Source organism: Leptopilina boulardi, unplaced genomic scaffold, assembly GCF_019393585.1.
Source record: "Leptopilina boulardi isolate dan_hultmark-lab unplaced genomic scaffold, ZJU_Lbou_2.1 LbouV2_112, whole genome shotgun sequence".
NCBI lineage: Eukaryota > Metazoa > Arthropoda > Insecta > Hymenoptera > Figitidae > Leptopilina > Leptopilina boulardi.
The window spans coordinates 3,381,905-3,398,447 of record NW_026137655.1 but is presented as its reverse complement, the minus strand read 5'-3'; the positions used below and the strand labels follow the sequence as shown (position 1 = coordinate 3,398,447).

The 16,543-nt window shown below is 25.7% G+C and overlaps 5 protein-coding genes across 12 annotated transcripts; 3 read left to right on the top strand and 2 right to left on the bottom strand.

The window, feature by feature from the left end:
• The first annotated feature begins 511 nt into the window (after positions 1 to 511).
• LOC127279941 (sodium-independent sulfate anion transporter-like) lies at positions 512 to 4,756 on the top strand. The gene is made up of 11 exons (XM_051302602.1): positions 512 to 1,442; positions 1,519 to 1,714; positions 1,880 to 2,100; positions 2,169 to 2,334; positions 2,424 to 2,588; positions 2,665 to 2,826; positions 2,911 to 3,051; positions 3,139 to 3,284; positions 3,407 to 3,580; positions 3,707 to 3,869; positions 3,949 to 4,756. The coding sequence occupies exons 1-11, from the start codon at positions 1,233 to 1,235 to the stop codon at positions 4,095 to 4,097; spliced, it is 1,893 nt and encodes a 630-aa protein (XP_051158559.1). The 5' UTR covers positions 512 to 1,232; the 3' UTR covers positions 4,098 to 4,756.
• LOC127279988 (transmembrane protein 170B) lies at positions 4,572 to 7,267 on the top strand. Its single transcript, XM_051302661.1, has 4 exons — positions 4,572 to 4,808; positions 5,143 to 5,351; positions 5,460 to 5,565; positions 5,760 to 7,267. Exons 2-4 carry the CDS (start codon positions 5,246 to 5,248, stop codon positions 5,953 to 5,955), a joined length of 408 nt encoding a protein of 135 aa, XP_051158618.1. The 5' UTR covers positions 4,572 to 4,808; positions 5,143 to 5,245; the 3' UTR covers positions 5,956 to 7,267.
• A 109-nt stretch (positions 7,268 to 7,376) lies between these two features.
• On the bottom strand, positions 7,377 to 9,110 carry LOC127280933 (uncharacterized). Its single transcript, XM_051304357.1, has 4 exons — positions 9,084 to 9,110; positions 8,384 to 8,739; positions 8,115 to 8,297; positions 7,377 to 8,011 (listed from the first exon to the last, which is right to left on the bottom strand). Exons 1-4 carry the CDS (start codon positions 9,108 to 9,110, stop codon positions 7,489 to 7,491), a joined length of 1,089 nt encoding a protein of 362 aa, XP_051160314.1. The 3' UTR covers positions 7,377 to 7,488.
• A 19-nt stretch (positions 9,111 to 9,129) lies between these two features.
• Positions 9,130 to 12,093, bottom strand: LOC127279805 (uncharacterized). Its single transcript, XM_051302398.1, has 7 exons — positions 11,981 to 12,093; positions 11,637 to 11,880; positions 11,270 to 11,537; positions 10,271 to 10,471; positions 9,872 to 10,182; positions 9,450 to 9,698; positions 9,130 to 9,202 (listed from the first exon to the last, which is right to left on the bottom strand). The coding sequence occupies exons 1-6, from the start codon at positions 12,032 to 12,034 to the stop codon at positions 9,493 to 9,495; spliced, it is 1,284 nt and encodes a 427-aa protein (XP_051158355.1). The 5' UTR covers positions 12,035 to 12,093; the 3' UTR covers positions 9,130 to 9,202; positions 9,450 to 9,492.
• Positions 12,094 to 12,150: 57 nt separating this feature from the next.
• LOC127279861 (uncharacterized) lies at positions 12,151 to 16,531 on the top strand. Of its 8 annotated transcripts, none has more exons than XM_051302524.1 (8): positions 12,151 to 12,329; positions 12,514 to 12,598; positions 12,815 to 13,031; positions 13,905 to 14,065; positions 14,138 to 14,297; positions 14,488 to 14,733; positions 15,063 to 15,161; positions 15,329 to 15,367. In XM_051302524.1, exons 1-6 carry the CDS (start codon positions 12,231 to 12,233, stop codon positions 14,726 to 14,728), a joined length of 963 nt encoding a protein of 320 aa, XP_051158481.1. In that variant the 5' UTR covers positions 12,151 to 12,230; the 3' UTR covers positions 14,729 to 14,733; positions 15,063 to 15,161; positions 15,329 to 15,367. The 8 variants fall into 8 exon arrangements, with proteins under 8 accessions (XP_051158481.1, XP_051158486.1, XP_051158462.1 ...); XM_051302529.1 differs by having other exon boundaries at positions 12,812 to 13,031; positions 13,923 to 14,065; XM_051302505.1 differs by having other exon boundaries at positions 12,812 to 13,031.
• Positions 16,532 to 16,543: the final 12 nt, after the last annotated feature.

The window sequence follows — 16,543 nt, the reverse complement described above, 5'->3', positions numbered from 1 at the left end:
CAAAAAGATATAATGAAATCCTAATTTATTAAAATTTTAAAGCTAATTTTTAATATACATAGATTTTTATAATTTTATTTATACAAATATTGAATGGATTAAAACAAATATTTAATTAGTAACAAGAATTAATTTTTAGTAACTAAAAATATATTTTGGTTTCTTTTAAATTAAAGCGAATTGAAAGTAGCAAAATTGTTGAAAATTTTAATAAAATTGCATTTTAAAAGGGGTATAATCAACTGTTTATTGCTTGCTCAATAAGTGAACATTTTTTTTTGTTACATTTCTTAGAGTTTGTACAAAGTTATTAATTAATTAATAGTACGTTATTGTAATTAGCAATATTATAAATTTAAAAAAAAAAAATTTACAAAAGATTAAAAATAATGAAATATATATAAATTGTAAAAATACAAATTACACGTGCAATAAATATATTATTAAGAACTGAAAAAGAAATACGTTTTTCTTTTTCTTGCAATATTATTTATTTGTAATAATTTTTCCTGATTAGATAATTTTCAATGTCACGGCAGCTTATAAGAAGGTTACAATTATTTCAAATGCACAGAAAATTGTTATTTCTTTTTTTGCGAAACAAAAAAGGAGTAATGTAAAATTTACCAAAAAATAGAAAAACAATTCCTTTTTGGTCCCCTTTAGTCTTTCAAAGAATTAAGACATTAAAAAACTTAAAAATATTTTTTATTTTAAATTATCACAGTGGCTAAAATCGTATTACTTTTCCACTCATTCTCATTGTTTACAATGATCTTAATGGATCATACATCTTAATTAATTCTTAATCAAGACAATGTGAAACCCTAAACACATATTCTCTATATAAGACAAAATTTCTATAATTACACGTGTTTAATTATTCGATTACATTTTTTGATTTAAAATATTTTATTTACAATTTAGTATAAGGAAAAAAAAGTTGTAAACTTTGCATTTAATAACAGTTAGAACAAAGTTAACAATTTGGAGTAAGGCGGGAAAAAAATTAATTTTTGTTTGTGGTGAACAATTGGAAGTATTTTTTTCGTGTAAAGAGTTTATTTGTGTAAGATTTATATACATACCTCCAGGTAGCGATAACGTTAAAAGATAATTACATTTGATTAAAGTAACAAGACCTAGTCTCAAATTGTCAAGCGTACTGGAAAAAGTCTTAATCTTTTCGGCACCCATTGTAACCATTTCCAATATAGATATATTTTTTTTAAATGTTCAAGTATAGTAAAAAATCTTCAAAAGAAGATGATTGCTCGAGAAATAGGAAAAATTTTTGCAAAAAATATATTCCAATTACAAATTGGTTTCCAAAATATACAAAATTTCAAGCATTTTCTGATGTCATTGCTGGATCGACAATTGGTCTTACTGTGATACCACAAAGTATTGCTTATGCCGCACTTGCCGGATTATCTGCACAGGTAATTTTTTCAAAATATTTCCGAAAAAAATTATTTTACTTTTTTTTATCATGAATAAATTAAAAAAAATTTCCAGTATGGACTGTATTCCTCCTTTTTGGGAGGTTTCATTTACATTTTCCTGGGAAATATTAAAGAAGTATCTATTGGACCAACTTCTTTAATGTCACTTTTAATTTTGGAATTTACAAGAGAAATGCCAGCGAATTTTGCGATACTTCTTGGATTTTTAGCAGGATGCGTGGAATTGGCAATGGGTTTACTTAATTTAGGTAAGATTATAATATATTTAAAATATAAATAAAATTTGACATCTTTTCACTTTTGCTTCTTCTCTATCTTCTTTCTCATAATTTTCTATTTTCAAGTGGGAATTAAATCTCAGTAAATAAATTAAAATTGACAATTAAAAAAATAAAATTTAATTCTTTTTCCAGGTTTTCTTGTGGATTTCATATCGATACCGGTTACTTCAGGATTTACATCAGCCACATCCGTTATTATAATAATAGGACAAATTCAACGTTTACTGGGTATTAAATACAAATCGAAAAATATTCTCGATAACATGATTAAATTGTTTCAAAATATTCATCAAATACGTCTGAACGATACACTCCTTGGCTTAAGCTCTATTATAATTCTTTTAATGATCAGGGTAAGTATCATTTTTCAGAATTAATTAATATATATACAGTTTATTGTTCACTGTAAACTGAATTTCAGAAAATGAAAGATATCGAATTTAAAACCAAGGATTCTGGCAAAAACAAATTTTTCAAAAAGGCATTTTGGTTTTTCGCTATAAGTAGAAATGCTTTAATAGTTTTAATAACAACATTTATCACGTACCATTTGCACGCTGCAGGATATCAACCGTTCATTCTCTCAGGTTTGTGTAATTAGTGAATAATAACCAAATATAATGAATTTAAAGTTTTTTTTGTACATTTTTATTTTAATATTTTTTACGTTTTGTAGGTACCGTTAAATCAGGATTGCCTCCTATTCAATTGCCTCCTTTCAGTGCCCAAGTGGGAAATCAAACTTATTCATTTGTGGATATGTGTTCTCATTTAGGACTGGGAATTATTTTTGTTCCACTTATTGCAGTTTTGACAAATGTTGCAATAGCAAAATCATATGGTAATAGATTTATTTTAAATTTTTATTTAATATTATAACAATAATTTTAATTATTATTAATTATTTTTAAAAAAAGCTTGTGGTGAAGCAGTGGACGCTTCCCATGAAATGAGAACTTTGGGCGTTTGCAATATTCTGGGCAGTTTTGTATCTTCAATGCCAACTTGTGGTGCTTTTACTCGAAGTGCTGTTAGCAATGCCAGTGGAGTTCAAACTCCAATGGCTGGTCTTTATTCAGGTAATATTTAAAAATGACAGTAAAATTTATATAATTCTTAAAGAATATATTTAAAAATTAATATTAATAAAATTTTATTTATAGGTGCAATGTGTCTTATGGCACTTAGTTTTTTAACTCCATATTTTTATTTTATTCCTCAATCAACACTTGCTGCGGTACTCATTGCTGCTATTGTTTTCCTGATTGATTATCAAATTGTTATCGTGCTTTGGAAAGGAAACAGTAAGTATTTTCAATTCAAAAAAATTTATTTTTCTTCCATCAAATTGGAAATAATTAAACAAATATAAAAAAATATACTATTTTTAGGACGCGATGCTTACGCAACAATTGGCACTTTTATAATCAGCATTATTTTCAATGTAGAAACTGGATTAATTCTTGGATCTCTTTGCAATATGATTTATCTTCTTTACTTATCAGCAAGACCAAAAATTACCGTCACGGAGTGTAAGGTGTCAAAAATTAATGCTAAAATATTAATGATTTACTTAATTTTTAAATAATTTATTTAGTAATTTATATTTATTAAATTTATTATTATTTAAATTTCATATTTTACAAAAAAAAAATTTAGACGAATTTAGGAGACAAATATCTGTTGATAAAACCTGAGGCTGGCCTCTTTTATCCTGCAGTTGATTTTTTGACGACGAAAATATCTGAACTCAGAGAAAATCAATCAAACAATGGAATTCCATTTATTATTGATTGCCACAGATTAAAAGGATTTGATTACACATCAGTTAAGGTAAATCAATTATTAAAATATTTATTTTATTTATTTATTTAAAAATGAAAATTTTACTTAGAATTTAGAGATATTAAAAGATTTTAAAGAAAACTCAAGAATTATAATTTCTTTCTTCCCTCCTAGGGAATGGAGAGACTTTTACGGGAGTTTAAAACATTAAATCAACAATTGTGGTTTTTAAATGTCAATGCATCTATTATGAAAGCAATTGGATATTTTGGTGAAATTGAATCTTTTCACGTAATTCAGAGCGAAGAAAATATCGTTGAATGCTTCCAGAACAAACGTAAGACATCAAATTTAATTATTAATTCACTTTTTAATTAGTTGAATTTATATTTTTTAATTTATAAACAATATTTCAGAGAAAATATCAGAATTAAGTGTATCGATACCACTGATTAGTAAAACGATAATTCAAGAAGAAAATAGTGATATTGCAACAGATAATTATCTTTCATCAAATATTAAACCACACATTGAAGAAAATGATATAGAATCTAGTCATCTGTAAATATTTATTTATTCATTTTATTTATTTCAAAAATAAACCATTTTTATTTTTATTATAATTTATTTAAAATAATTAATTGATTAACAAATATGTAGTTATAAATGATACAATTTGTAATACGACGGTCTCGTTAAAATTTAAATTTTGAATATTTCAACGATCACATTCATTGGATATTTCAAATTTGCGCGAAGATAAACAGCCAATCTTGTTTGTGGATGCTTTTTTAAAAATGATCTTGCTCATTGGCTGTTTATCCCCACACAAATTTGAAATAGCCAATGCACTCGTATGTTGGCTATTTTAATACATATTTAATTATTAAAATATTATAATTAATTGTAGTTTTTCAGAAAGTACTTTAAAGAAGTTTTTTAGTATTTGATATGATAAAATTTGCGCAATCTTTATGTGTTTGTAAAATTCTCTTTAAATGTGTTTCAAATTTTCCCGGCAAAAGATATAATACATTGCGTCATGACTCAAGACGTCAAATAAATACCAACAAAATGTGATCGTGTGTTTTCCAACGATTTTAGGAAAATTAAATGAATATTTGTTAATTCTCATTAAATAAATTACATTGTCTTAAATATCGTTAAGCAACAGTATGTAAATATCAATAAATAGAATGTAATGTGTTCAACAAGTCTCAAGAATCATTGCATTGTTTCCATTATTGACAGTCGAAAAATGAGAATTTCATTCAAGGTTTGTAGTTCTTTTGTAACAATTAATCTTCCTTTTTATATTTACGCTCTAATGGTTTTCTTTTCTAAATTTTATTTTTTATTTTACTAATTAACTAGTTATAAAAGTTCATTTTTAAATCGTGAATTTTAAGAGCGCATCATAACCTCACTTTATGTACATGTTTTTCCTATATATATATATATATATATATATATATATATATATGTAGGTATATATTGTATTTATATTAGATATTCCAATAAGATTCAAGGAATTATTAAAACTATACTTATTATACGTTTTCTAATTAATTAATATATTCAAGTTTTAAAAATAAAATAATATTTTTCAGATGACATTTCGGGATATCGCATCGCAATGAGACTTGAATCCGACGAAACTTGAAAAATTAATTAGTGTTTATTGTATTTTGATACACTGTCCAAGACTTAGAAATGCCTGATGATAATTTACAAAATGTTGCACTTCAATCTCAATCGGGCAGTAAATCAATTAATAATGCTGGTAATATCTTTGACACACCATTAACATCATTCGCTGGTAAGTTTATTTAAAAAGTATAATTATAAGCAAAATTAATTTATTAATTATTCTATTGCACAGTACGCAAATCTCGAATTTTTTTTGTAATATTCTACTGAATTACAGAGATGTGGTACCAAATATTTTTATCGGCACTCTTCTCCTCGATTTTTGTCCATACAATTGCTGGTGCAATATGCTTTGCAACCTTAAGAAAACACAAATATGGAAAGTATGTATACTAATTTGGTTTTTATATTTTTTTCTTTATTTTTTTTCTTATGAAAAGTAAAAGATGGGTTTTGCAATATTTCGTACGGATGGGTAAATAATTATTATCGTATAAATTCCAAAGAATTTGACCATCCTTGCGTATAGTGTAACACTTAAAGAAGGTAAATAAAAGAAAAATAATTTTGTCCCAAGGTTCTTCCCCCTTCTGATTATAATAATGGGCTTTGTTCTACCGCTAACATCAGGAGTTCTCAGTTCTGCTGCAGTGGCTTTTGTCTATAAAGCATCAAACTACCAAATGCCATCTTTATATGCCTTATTCTGGGGTATTGGGCAGACTGTCGTGGCTGCTTGCGTTGGCTTCACAAGAATTCTAGCAACCTTATAAATCTGACAAAAAATTTACTTCCCATTTAAAGCAATTAATTTATCTTCTTTCTGTCTCAAAGCACAATTTATTTGAATTCAAAGAACTTAGTTTTTCAGTATAAAATATTTGTTATTCATTATTTAAAAAGATATCTCTTTATATTTAAATATTTCTAGGTGTACTGTATTCTAAACCATTGCCTTTAAAAACAAAAAAATACGATTAGATAGAAAAAATGAAGAAAAAATTAAACAATTTTTAGTTTTTCTGGATTGAAATTAGAAACTAGTTTTTTTCATTTAAAACTTTGTATGATTTTTCATACAAGTTATGTTATAATAACATAACTATTGTTTTTCGTTAAAAGAAAAGTATTTAAAATTAAATTTTTTAAAATAAAAAGTAATTTTAAGAAAATGTATTGTACAGGGGAAAAAAGTATTTAAATTTGAGACAATTAAGAAATCGGACATAATAATAATTCCTGTGAATGACTGTAGATAGTATTTATAATACACGATAAATATTATTATATATGTCCGATAATAATTTGTATAAATGCCAATTAAAATAACGTTTATTTTATAAACTGACTGAATTTTTTAAGAAATTTAACTACGCATACAGTAGACAAAATTTATTTTCGCATCACTTGTTCATGTCAGAAAATAGAAAATTTATATTTTTGTCTACTAATTTTTAAAAAAGAGTAAGGTTTTTGTATTTTAGTGAAAATTTATAAATATTTTATTTCATTTTCATTTTTTAGTAGATTCGATTGTGATGTTTATATTTTTTATTAAACATCTTCTAATTTGCAAAATGTGTGCAATAATGAAAAAACGAGTATGAGAAAAAAGTTATATATTACATAAATTTTGTAAATGTATTGTATATGTAAATAATATCTTAAATTATTTTAATGGAAAATAATTAAATTTATATATAATTAGCTCTCGATTCAGTTATGTAATTAATTTTGCAATAGATTATATGTGTTTGTTTGAATACTTCAGCACATTAACTCACTCATGTCTTTCATATAAGGGTGGTTGGCCTTTTTTTGCATGATTGATTAAGACATTTTTCTTTTGAAAAATGTTATTTTTTAAAATATTTTTTTTAGTAAAAATTTACAAATTGATATAAGAATGTTTTATCATGCAGAGTCGACTACATACATACTTAAAGTATCTTCTTGAAAAAGTAAATGATTGATTGTATACATTATATCTATAATAGTTGAAAATTCTCACGGATAACACATTTACACGACTGTATATTAAAAATATGTATGATAATTATTAAATAGATACATTTATTAACGTTATTCATTATCGTTTTTCTTTAAATATATTCTCGTTTGTAGGTAACATGAATTATTATTATTAGTTTAATTATTTTGCTTTTTAATTGGATTAATTAGAAAAATTTGAGTTTAATTTAGATTAATAAAAAATTATTAATTAATTACAAACATTTTTATTAAAGTTTATAAGCTGCATTACAATTTGACCGGAAATGTTTTATAAAAAAGAAAATTATATTTTTTTACCTCTCAGTATTTTCTTTACACTTCTTTCTAATTTTTCTTCTCAGTCTTTCGCGTGATCGAATATAATCTACTCCCCGAATTTCAGCAAATTTATCTTCTCCAATATTAAATAGTTGACACATTTCACAAATGCAAATTTCATTGAATTTGTGGAAAGCGACTTTCTTTGCGTCTGAATTTTGTGATTTTATTTTCTCTTTACATTTTCTCGCTTTCCTTTTAATTTCTTTTGTCACACAAACTTTCTTATTTTTGTCTCTACTTTGTCTTTTTTTTTCTTCATTTTTATTATGAGTAAATAATTTTTTTATCTTTAAAAGAGATGATAATAATTTCATTCTTTTTTTAGAATACTTATGACAATTACTCGTCTTTTGTTTTTCTGTATTTTTTATTTGTTTAATATCCATCGATTGCATTGGAGAATCTTCACTTTCAATCTCGGATGAATCAATGTTTAATTTCACTCCGTCACAAACTTCATTTTGACAACAATTATTACTATTTTTGTCTCTAAATCTGTTTTAACAAAAGTATTTTTAATTATTTTTCAATTTTTTAAAATAAAAAAATGTATTGAGATCTATTTTTTTTAGTAAACAGAAAATATAAGTATCTTTACTCAAAATTCCTTATATAGAAATTAGAATGAATCGCTCGAATGTAAACAGCTAGCATCAAAAATCCAAAAAATATTAAAATTATTAGACTTCCAGCAACCATATAAATAATTAAATTGCTATCACTGTATTTGATGATTTCAGCTTCTTTATTCTTATTAGAATTTCTCCTGGAGTTGACATTTCTTTAAAAAAGAAAGACTTAAATATATTTTTTAAACATTAAAAATATAAATAATTTTATAATTTATAAATTAAAAAAAAATCTTACCTATGAAATTCATTTTGTTTTATTTTTCTTACAGAACTTGGAGACGACAATCTTTCATTGAAATGTGCAACGAGATCCAATTTTCCTAATTTATAAAGAGCCTTTTTTAACAAGTTTCGAGACAACGACTCAGGTATTCTCTTGTTCCAATTGACAAGACTTTTCAAACAATGTGAATTCGATATTTCGTCCCAATTTCCCGTGAAATTCTCGTTTCCGAGTTGTTGTCGTAATACTCGATGAACATCTCGTTTTGTCAAATAGACAATAAGATAGAGACATTCTGTTGGATCAAGTTTATCAGCGATGTATTTCAATTTACCATAATCCAAGTGTCTGCTTCTTCGCAAACTTCCCTAAACAGATGTTGCCAAAGAAACCGGCACCTTTTTCACAGGAAAAAATTCACAAATCTATCTTAATTTTATTTATTTTAAAAAAATTTAATTCTATTTGCCAGAAATAATAGAATTTAAATTACAAAAATAGAATTTTTAATTTAAATTCAAATATAAAATCGTTTACCTCAATGATAATTATAAAAAGATGTATGTATAGAAATTTCATGGTTAGACGAATATCTTCATGACATTTTCAAAATGTATTAAGGGAGATATTTCAAGTGTAATGATTCATTTATTTTTTTTATTTTTTTTTTCTTCGAAACAGTTGAACGGCTTGTAAAGTGTATAATCAATACCACGAGTCCCGAGACTTGTCTTTTCATTTCTGTTCTTTCTCAACCCTTTCTTGCGACGAATCTTTTGACCCTCAACCTTGACCGAGCATTCTCATCTTTTTGAGTGCAACGATTATAGTCTTAGAATTTTCAGAAAGAATTTTTCAATATTATAATTTTTTTCAATAAAATAACTTTTAATTGAAAACTATTTTTTCATATTCAAATCTTGTTAAATTGATTATTAGAGTAAAATTCAGTTTAATTAATTATGAATTAAGATATTATTTTTAAATATTGAATTAAAATCTAGTTTTTAAATTATCTTTGCTGTATAAGCTATTTTTAAAATAATGAGCTAAATAGAAAAAACAGAAAACTATTTACCGGAGGATAACAAAATTGCGCAATTCCCAAGTAGTAATTAAATTTACACGCTATTTTTCCCGTGTCTCTTTCCCTTGGCTATTTTTCTCCACTCACAGGTTTTTCTAGAGCAAGGACTGCTTGAGTCGTATTGGAACAATTTTTCTGTGTTTTTCGATTCCTTTATTCTCTTTTCCCTCATTTGTGGCGAAGTCCAGCCACTTTTCTTTTTTTTCTTTTCTTTTTTGGTCGCTATAATAAACTCTGTTTCTGAGAAAAAGAAAAAAATCATCAATTTTGGGAAAAAAAGGAATTATTGTATTTTCTTACCTGAACAGAAAAAAATTATTTAAAAAACGAAAATTACGTAAAAGGAATTAAATTAGAATTTTGCAACTACTGGTACTTTTTTTTCTTCATATTGAAAAAAAAATGTTTCCAACCTTCACTGGTGCAGTTACACTTGTTTCTCGTGACTTTTTTTGCCTCTTTCTTTTTGCATTTCTCTCTCGTTTTCGAATGTGTTTTTTTCTTTCTCAATTTTTTGCATTTTTGCACGCACGCCGTTTTTTGCATCAAACGTGACTTTTTATCGTCTCCCTTTGAATCCAAACAGCACTTGGAACATCTTCTGGACCATCCACTTTCCATGTGGTCTACTACATCTGAACAAGCATTTCTACTTGTTTCTCTTCGCTTAACACAGCAACAGACGTTAATTTTCTGTTTTTCTTTGCTTAAGGCCCATTCTTGACTTCAAAAAAAAAAAAAAAAAGAAATTAAGAACAATTTTTTTTTTTTTTTTTGTTAAAAAACGCTCTTTTAATAGAATTAATTATTACCATAAACGTCCCTTGATAAATCGATCGCATTTTTTTCTGTAAATAAAAAAAACTCCACTTCCACAAATGGACATGATTACTAAAGCAATAACAGTGATAAGAATAATCCAGTAAACGTCAAAGTTCTTCTCTCTTATTTTCCTTTTAATTACATCTTTATTTTTATTTTCGTAATCATTTTCATTAAAAGTCTCTCCATTTCTGCAAAAAAAAAAAAAAAAATTATGAAAATCAAGAATCAAAGTAATAAAAAAAACAAGTAGAAAAAATAAAGAGGAAATATTTACAAAAAAAATTAATAAGAACTTTTTATTCAATTGTATTTTATTTCTTCAGAATTTTTGACCTAATTTTTTTTTGTTCTTGAATCACAAGACTTTATTTTCATATTATTTCATTCAAGGCTCAATTCTCAATTGCAGATTAATGGTTTTTTAAATGTTTCTTAACAAAGAGCATTTAGTAAGAAGATATTTTTAGGATCGGTGAATATAGTCGCGAGGAAATCAGGACAAAATATAATAATTGTGGTAAAAGCGTGACGTTGTCTTATCAAACAAGTTTCAAGGAACAAACGAAACAAAGGGACAGTAATTGTCTCTGGCCCTGACTATCATTATCTAGTTCTCATTGCGTTCTATACTCCCTTATTGAATATGATTTTAGAAGGTACGATCAGATTTTATATTTGCAATATTGACATAATAACATTTTACATTATCAGTTCTTCATTCCTAAAGAATCTTCAATGTCAACGATCATTGAAAGCACTTCATTATTGAGAATTGTTCTCTTTAAAAAACTATATTATACATTCGTAAAAAGATTTGTCAGAAAGACTTTAAATTTTTTTACTGGAAATTATCTCAACTATTGCAAAATTTTTGTTTTATTTATTTTTATTAATTTTAATTTCAGCTTTATTTTAATTTAATTTTTATTATATTTTTGTATTTTATCAATCTTATTTTGATAAATTAATTTGAAAAGTTTTCTTACATAATGGCCTGAGTTGGAGGAACATTGCCATTATCAATCTCATCTAAATCGAATTTCTGGTATAGATTATTTTTCTCGTGACCATTTTCGTTCGGATATTGACTTTGATTCATGTCTTCATCATTTACTGCTTCATATCGTTCAACTTTTTTTAAATGATTTATAAAATGACCTCTTTGATTTTTTCTCAAATATTTTACTAAATCGGATCTTCCCAAGGATAATAAAACATCTTCCATTAATTTACGTTCTTCTATGTTTGTATTTTCTTTTTTTTTAAATGACAAAAATAATTCAAATTATTTTAGAACAATGTAAAAATTAATTTTTCATAATAGAGAAAATAATTTATGTTAAATTAATTTACTAGGAAAATTGTTTTGCCAATTTAACAAATGTGAAAAGCAACTTTTTTCTGTAGACCATGATTTTTTCAAAATTTTTTGCATCTCCTTCTGAAGTTTTTCAATTTGTATGGATTTTTCCGCGACACCAATTTTCTCACAAATACCATGAAGAAGTTTAAAACATTCCATGGGATCTAATTTTTCGGATAAATATTTCAATTCGCGAAATTCGAAATCAGATGTACATTGAATGAGCGATTTTTTCTAAATTGAAAAATTATATATTTTTTTAAAACATTTTGCAAAGTGGTTATATTGAAACTTTTGTTTCTAATTAGCAACAATAAAATATAAAAGAACTTACCCTTATTAAAATAAAAATTGATATATACATATAAAAATAATGTATAAATTTCATCTCAAAAATAGTGTATATTATAAATTCTGATAAGAAATTACCCTCATTTCGATTATCAATCTGACAGGTATCTGTCAATAGTGACAATTGCTCGGTAAATGTTTTTATGAATCTTAACCAACTTTTAAAAAAATCAATTTTTATCAGATTTCTTGAACCTTATGGACTTTTTTTTTATTAAAACGCTGCATTTGCTATGAAATACGGATTCGAAAGTAATGGGATTTTAATTAACATTTTGAAAATTAAAGCAGCTTTTGTAACTATTTTCCTACTTCTTGTGCCTATTAACCAGGTATGGAAATTTTAATTAAATTCAAACTAAATTAAGTGGGTTAAATTAATTGTAACTATTTAGGTATTTGCAAAATTTAAATTAAATGCAAAATTTAATTAGAAAATAAAACTTATTTAATGATTATTAAAAACTAAAATGATATTTCATTTCTTTATATTAATCACTTATTTTCTCATTTTAGGTCAACCCTGTTTATAATCGAGAAATTCAATGTTTAGCAGATTTCCTCAAACCTGAAGAATGTGAAAAATTATTGGGATTTTTTGGTAAAGTATTTATGTTTAAAAACTTTTGTTAAAAAAAACACTGCTTTATATTTTTCAATTTTCGTATAATTAAAACTTTTATAAATTAAAAAACTACTTTAAAAAATTTCTTGATAAATTTAATATTCATATATTCTATATTTATAATAATATTATTAATATATTTGTTAACCTTTCAAATATACTATATTATAAAAAATATTATTTCGGAAGCAGATTCTCTGAAAGCGACAAATTATAACAATTCAACCGAATGTTTTCAAAGGCTTGCCAATTGGACTCTACATTTGAAATGGAAACAAAAGGATACATATGCGATGCTCAAAAATCGATTTCGTCAAATTGGAGGAAGGACGAATTTGGTCTCGTTAATTCACAATTGTTTCACTCGTTTTCGCAGAGAGATTGTGGACGAGACAATTGATGATTGGGGGTAAGCTGCTAACTATAAAACAATAAATATAGTAAATTCATTAAAATGTAATTCATTAAATTTAATTAATTAACTTTAGTGAATGTAATTTTTTTTCTGAAATTTTTTCAAATTGAGAACAAAAAATTAGATTGCAGAAAATTATTTAAATATTAAATTAAAATTTAAAAAAGAAACCGATAATTAAAGATCTTGTGCTTGATGGATAACCTTGGATAAGATTCCAAATACAACTGAGAAAAGATTTGCAGCAATTCGATTCTAACTGTGTTTTGTTGGTCTCTTTCTAGGTTGAATGGTGACAAGAAAGAGACCATCAGAAAGTTCTCTTGTCGATACCCCGAGTGTATATAGACTAGAGAGACCTTATCGAAAATCAATAATCTTCTTTTCGGTGTTCCATGATTGGAATCGATCCCTGGTTCATCAACGAATGCAAAAGATATTTGAAGTTGCAATCGGTCGTGGAATCTAGATTGAAACTTCTGATGAATGCTTCAAAAAGGAATCAAATCATACTTTATTAATAGAAAAAAAGCAGTACGAATAAAATTGACAATTTTTTGTTTTCTTTTTTTATGGCTAATAGTTATTCATTTTTGTGGCCTTACTACATTTCACTCGATATAGATTGTTTTTTTTACATTCATCACGTTTTTCCTATTGACCATTTTTTATTTATTGTTTTTCAATTATTTCTATCCATTATTTTAGAATTACTGTTCAGTTGATTTTTTTATTTAGTTTATTTCAATTGATCCGTCACTTTTTCTATCCTGATTTTTTACTTGTTTCGTTAAGTAATTAAATCGTAATTTATTTATTTCACTAACAGCTTTTTTATTATCATTTCAAGTACAAATCTCATTTTAGCTTTTATCCCGTTCCTAGGGAGGATGGAGAAAAAAGCAATTTGGAAGAAAGTTTTACAAAAGGAGAAAATGAAGAAAAAGAGGAAGGACAAAAGGAAGGCAAATTTTCTAATTCTCTTCGGTCAAGATCTATTTTTAGTTCCCTCAATTCAACTTCGAGTGGTATATTACTTATTTTTCTCTTTCAATATAGAAATTGTTAACAACTTTAATATTATTTTTTTTTATCTTTAGATTATCCATGCTTGAAATTAAATCCATATGTAATTTTGGGAATAGTTGGTTTCATTGTTTTGTGTGTTTGCTGTAGTACTCTTGTTATAAGAAGAAAATTGGCTAACTGCTTTAAATCCTGCTGTAAAAGAAAGAAGAAGGAGTCGAAAAAATCATCTGGGTACTTTTGTTTTATTTAAATACTATTTTTTAATTTACATCTTCATTTTTTGTTTTACTTCCGGGATTTTTTAAAAAATAATTTTAGAAAACGATTAATTAATAATTAAACTAAAAATTATATTCTTAAAAAATATAATTATTAAATTAGATAAAATGTTAAAAAATATTAATTTATTTTTCTATTACAGAAAATATTCTCCAATAGACGCTGAAAAAGGGAGAAAGTCACCGCGAAAGAAGAAAATGTCATTTTCTTCAAAACCAGAGGAGAGAAATGACGAGTCTTCAAAAGTTTTAATAAATACTGCAACTCAAGATAGTAATCCTTCGGTTCGAAGAGTAGATGATGATTCGCCTCCTTCAGGTTGCTGTCAATGTTGTAAGAAAAAGAAGAAAAAACGGAAGAAAAGTACAAAACGCAAAAAGTGATGATGGTAAGTACTTTTAAATATTTTTAATTTTAAATGTTCTATTTATTTTACGTATGTTAAGAAAAGAAAATAAGTGAAGTTATCTATACATAAAAATATTAAAAAAAGAACATTTCAATTAGTAAATAGAAAAAAAATGAATAAAGATAACTTTTTCGGTAAATTATAATTATCTTGTCTGTCACATTAAAGTTACAGAAGAAACCTCAAAGTATTTATTATCGAAATAATACCAATGACAATAACAAATTATTTGAGTTTAATTAATTATTTCTTAATTACATATCCGTTTATGATTTCCTGTACTATAGATATTAATTTATCTGAACTAGAGTATATAGCTTCACATCTTGATCCTTTTGAGTGCCGACGACTCGTTGCTGCTCTACACTATTCCTCTCAGGATTTGCCAAAAAGTTTATCAGGAGCTGGTACACTTAGTTTATTTAAAAAAAATTATATTTTATTTATTTTTACTATTATTATTGATTATAAGTTTAAATTTAAAAAATAGTTTCTTTATATCTTATATATTATTTACTTCATTTATTTACTTTAATTCAATTGAATTTTTCTGAATTTGAAATGTTATTTACAGAACGTAAAGTAAATGAAGAAATTCCTTGCCTTCGACAATTGCTTCATTGGAATATGTCAACGAACGAAGGAAAAGGTAAAACGCACGAGGAACTCGAACGTCGCCTACGACAAATGAATAGAAATGATCTTGCCGAATGGTTGGGAAAAGAAACGTTTAAACAACTTGGAAAAGATCTTGGAAGAGCTCTTGACCATCCGTTTGGTGAATTTGACGAGGAACAAATCGAAATCACGTGCGTATTTTACATTATTAATTATTTAATTAAAAATTTTTAATTTTTTATCTTTTTATTATTATTTAAATACTTGTTAAATCAACAGAGAAAATACAAAACCTAAAAAATATGGTGAAGAAATACAAAGAATAAGTACTGTAGAATCTACTGAAAATAATTACGAAAGTGAAGATTTTGAAATTTGAGATTAAAATTATAAAAAAAATAAAATGATAAATTGCGTTGATTTTTAAAAAAATTGAACATGATCCCCACAAAGAAATTTAAGTCGAAAATCTTCAAAGGGCTATTGAAAATAAATTGAGTTGTTTTCATGTGAGGTTTTCTCGGAAAAAAATGTAACACACAGGGGAAAACAATGGATAAGCTCCTGTGAGACCTTGACAAAAAAGAATAATAGCCTAGATTTTTTTCAATTAAAAAAAGAACACGGCAAGAACAAGCTCACTATATGGTACCTATATGAATTGAAAATGAAAGCGAGGAATTATTGTGCGCGCGCGATAATTAATTTTAATTATTGTACTCGTTATATGACGTGTTTTATTTTAGCTTCAACTCATGTTCACGGCAAATAGTGTATATATATATAGTTCTACTATTGGTTTATTTATACGGAAGCTCTTTGAACAAACAAGGGGGAAATGAAATTTTTCGCATACCTATACTTTCTTTTGTCCAGATCCGTATATATACATACATTGACGTTCCGCGTTGCATCGCAATGGAACAAATTGCCGGTCGTTGGCTCATAATACTATTCCTACAATGTCCGGTCGCATAGACGTACCGGAAATCATACAATTCTCATCTTCTTTTCTTTCTTTCTCTTTTTCTTCATTTCTGAATTTTAGAATTCAAATATAAAAGACGATAAAAATCAAATAACTTCAAGTTCCACACCAATTTTCACATGAAATTTGAAAATAAAAAATTTGTTTTCATTTAATTAATAATTTTATTAAGAAAATAAAAAT

What these genes read in the sequence shown, in the direction of transcription:
- LOC127279941 (XM_051302602.1), top strand. Translation starts at nt 1,233, where the DNA reads ATGTTCAAGTATAGTAAAAAATCTTCAAAAGAAGATGATTGCTCGAGA. An exon ending in AATGGGTTTACTTAATTTAG is followed by an intron (nt 1,715 to 1,879) that starts GTAAGATTATAA and finishes TTCTTTTTCCAG; the next exon opens with GTTTTCTTGTGGATTTCATA. An exon ending in TTACCGTCACGGAGTGTAAG is followed by an intron (nt 3,285 to 3,406) that starts GTGTCAAAAATT and finishes AAAAAAATTTAG; the next exon opens with ACGAATTTAGGAGACAAATA.
- LOC127279988 (XM_051302661.1), top strand. Translation starts at nt 5,246, where the DNA reads ATGCCTGATGATAATTTACAAAATGTTGCACTTCAATCTCAATCGGGC. An exon ending in ACCATTAACATCATTCGCTG is followed by an intron (nt 5,352 to 5,459) that starts GTAAGTTTATTT and finishes ACTGAATTACAG; the next exon opens with AGATGTGGTACCAAATATTT. An exon ending in AGAAAACACAAATATGGAAA is followed by an intron (nt 5,566 to 5,759) that starts GTATGTATACTA and finishes TTTTGTCCCAAG; the next exon opens with GTTCTTCCCCCTTCTGATTA.
- LOC127280933 (XM_051304357.1), bottom strand. Translation starts at nt 9,110, where the DNA reads ATGAAAAGACAAGTCTCGGGACTCGTG. An exon ending in GACAAGTCTCGGGACTCGTG is followed by an intron (nt 8,740 to 9,083) that starts GTATTGATTATA and finishes ACATCTGTTTAG; the next exon opens with GGAAGTTTGCGAAGAAGCAG. An exon ending in AAACAAAATGAATTTCATAG is followed by an intron (nt 8,298 to 8,383) that starts GTAAGATTTTTT and finishes TCTTTTTTAAAG; the next exon opens with AAATGTCAACTCCAGGAGAA.
- LOC127279805 (XM_051302398.1), bottom strand. Translation starts at nt 12,034, where the DNA reads ATGAAATTTATACATTATTTTTATATGTATATATCAATTTTTATTTTA. An exon ending in CCTCCAACTCAGGCCATTAT is followed by an intron (nt 10,472 to 11,269) that starts GTAAGAAAACTT and finishes TTTTTTTTGCAG; the next exon opens with AAATGGAGAGACTTTTAATG. An exon ending in TTTATCAAGGGACGTTTATG is followed by an intron (nt 10,183 to 10,270) that starts GTAATAATTAAT and finishes TTTTTTTTGAAG; the next exon opens with TCAAGAATGGGCCTTAAGCA.
- LOC127279861 (XM_051302513.1), top strand. Translation starts at nt 12,231, where the DNA reads ATGAAATACGGATTCGAAAGTAATGGGATTTTAATTAACATTTTGAAA. An exon ending in TTCTTGTGCCTATTAACCAG is followed by an intron (nt 12,330 to 12,513) that starts GTATGGAAATTT and finishes TTCTCATTTTAG; the next exon opens with GTCAACCCTGTTTATAATCG. An exon ending in CCTCAATTCAACTTCGAGTG is followed by an intron (nt 14,066 to 14,137) that starts GTATATTACTTA and finishes TTTTATCTTTAG; the next exon opens with ATTATCCATGCTTGAAATTA.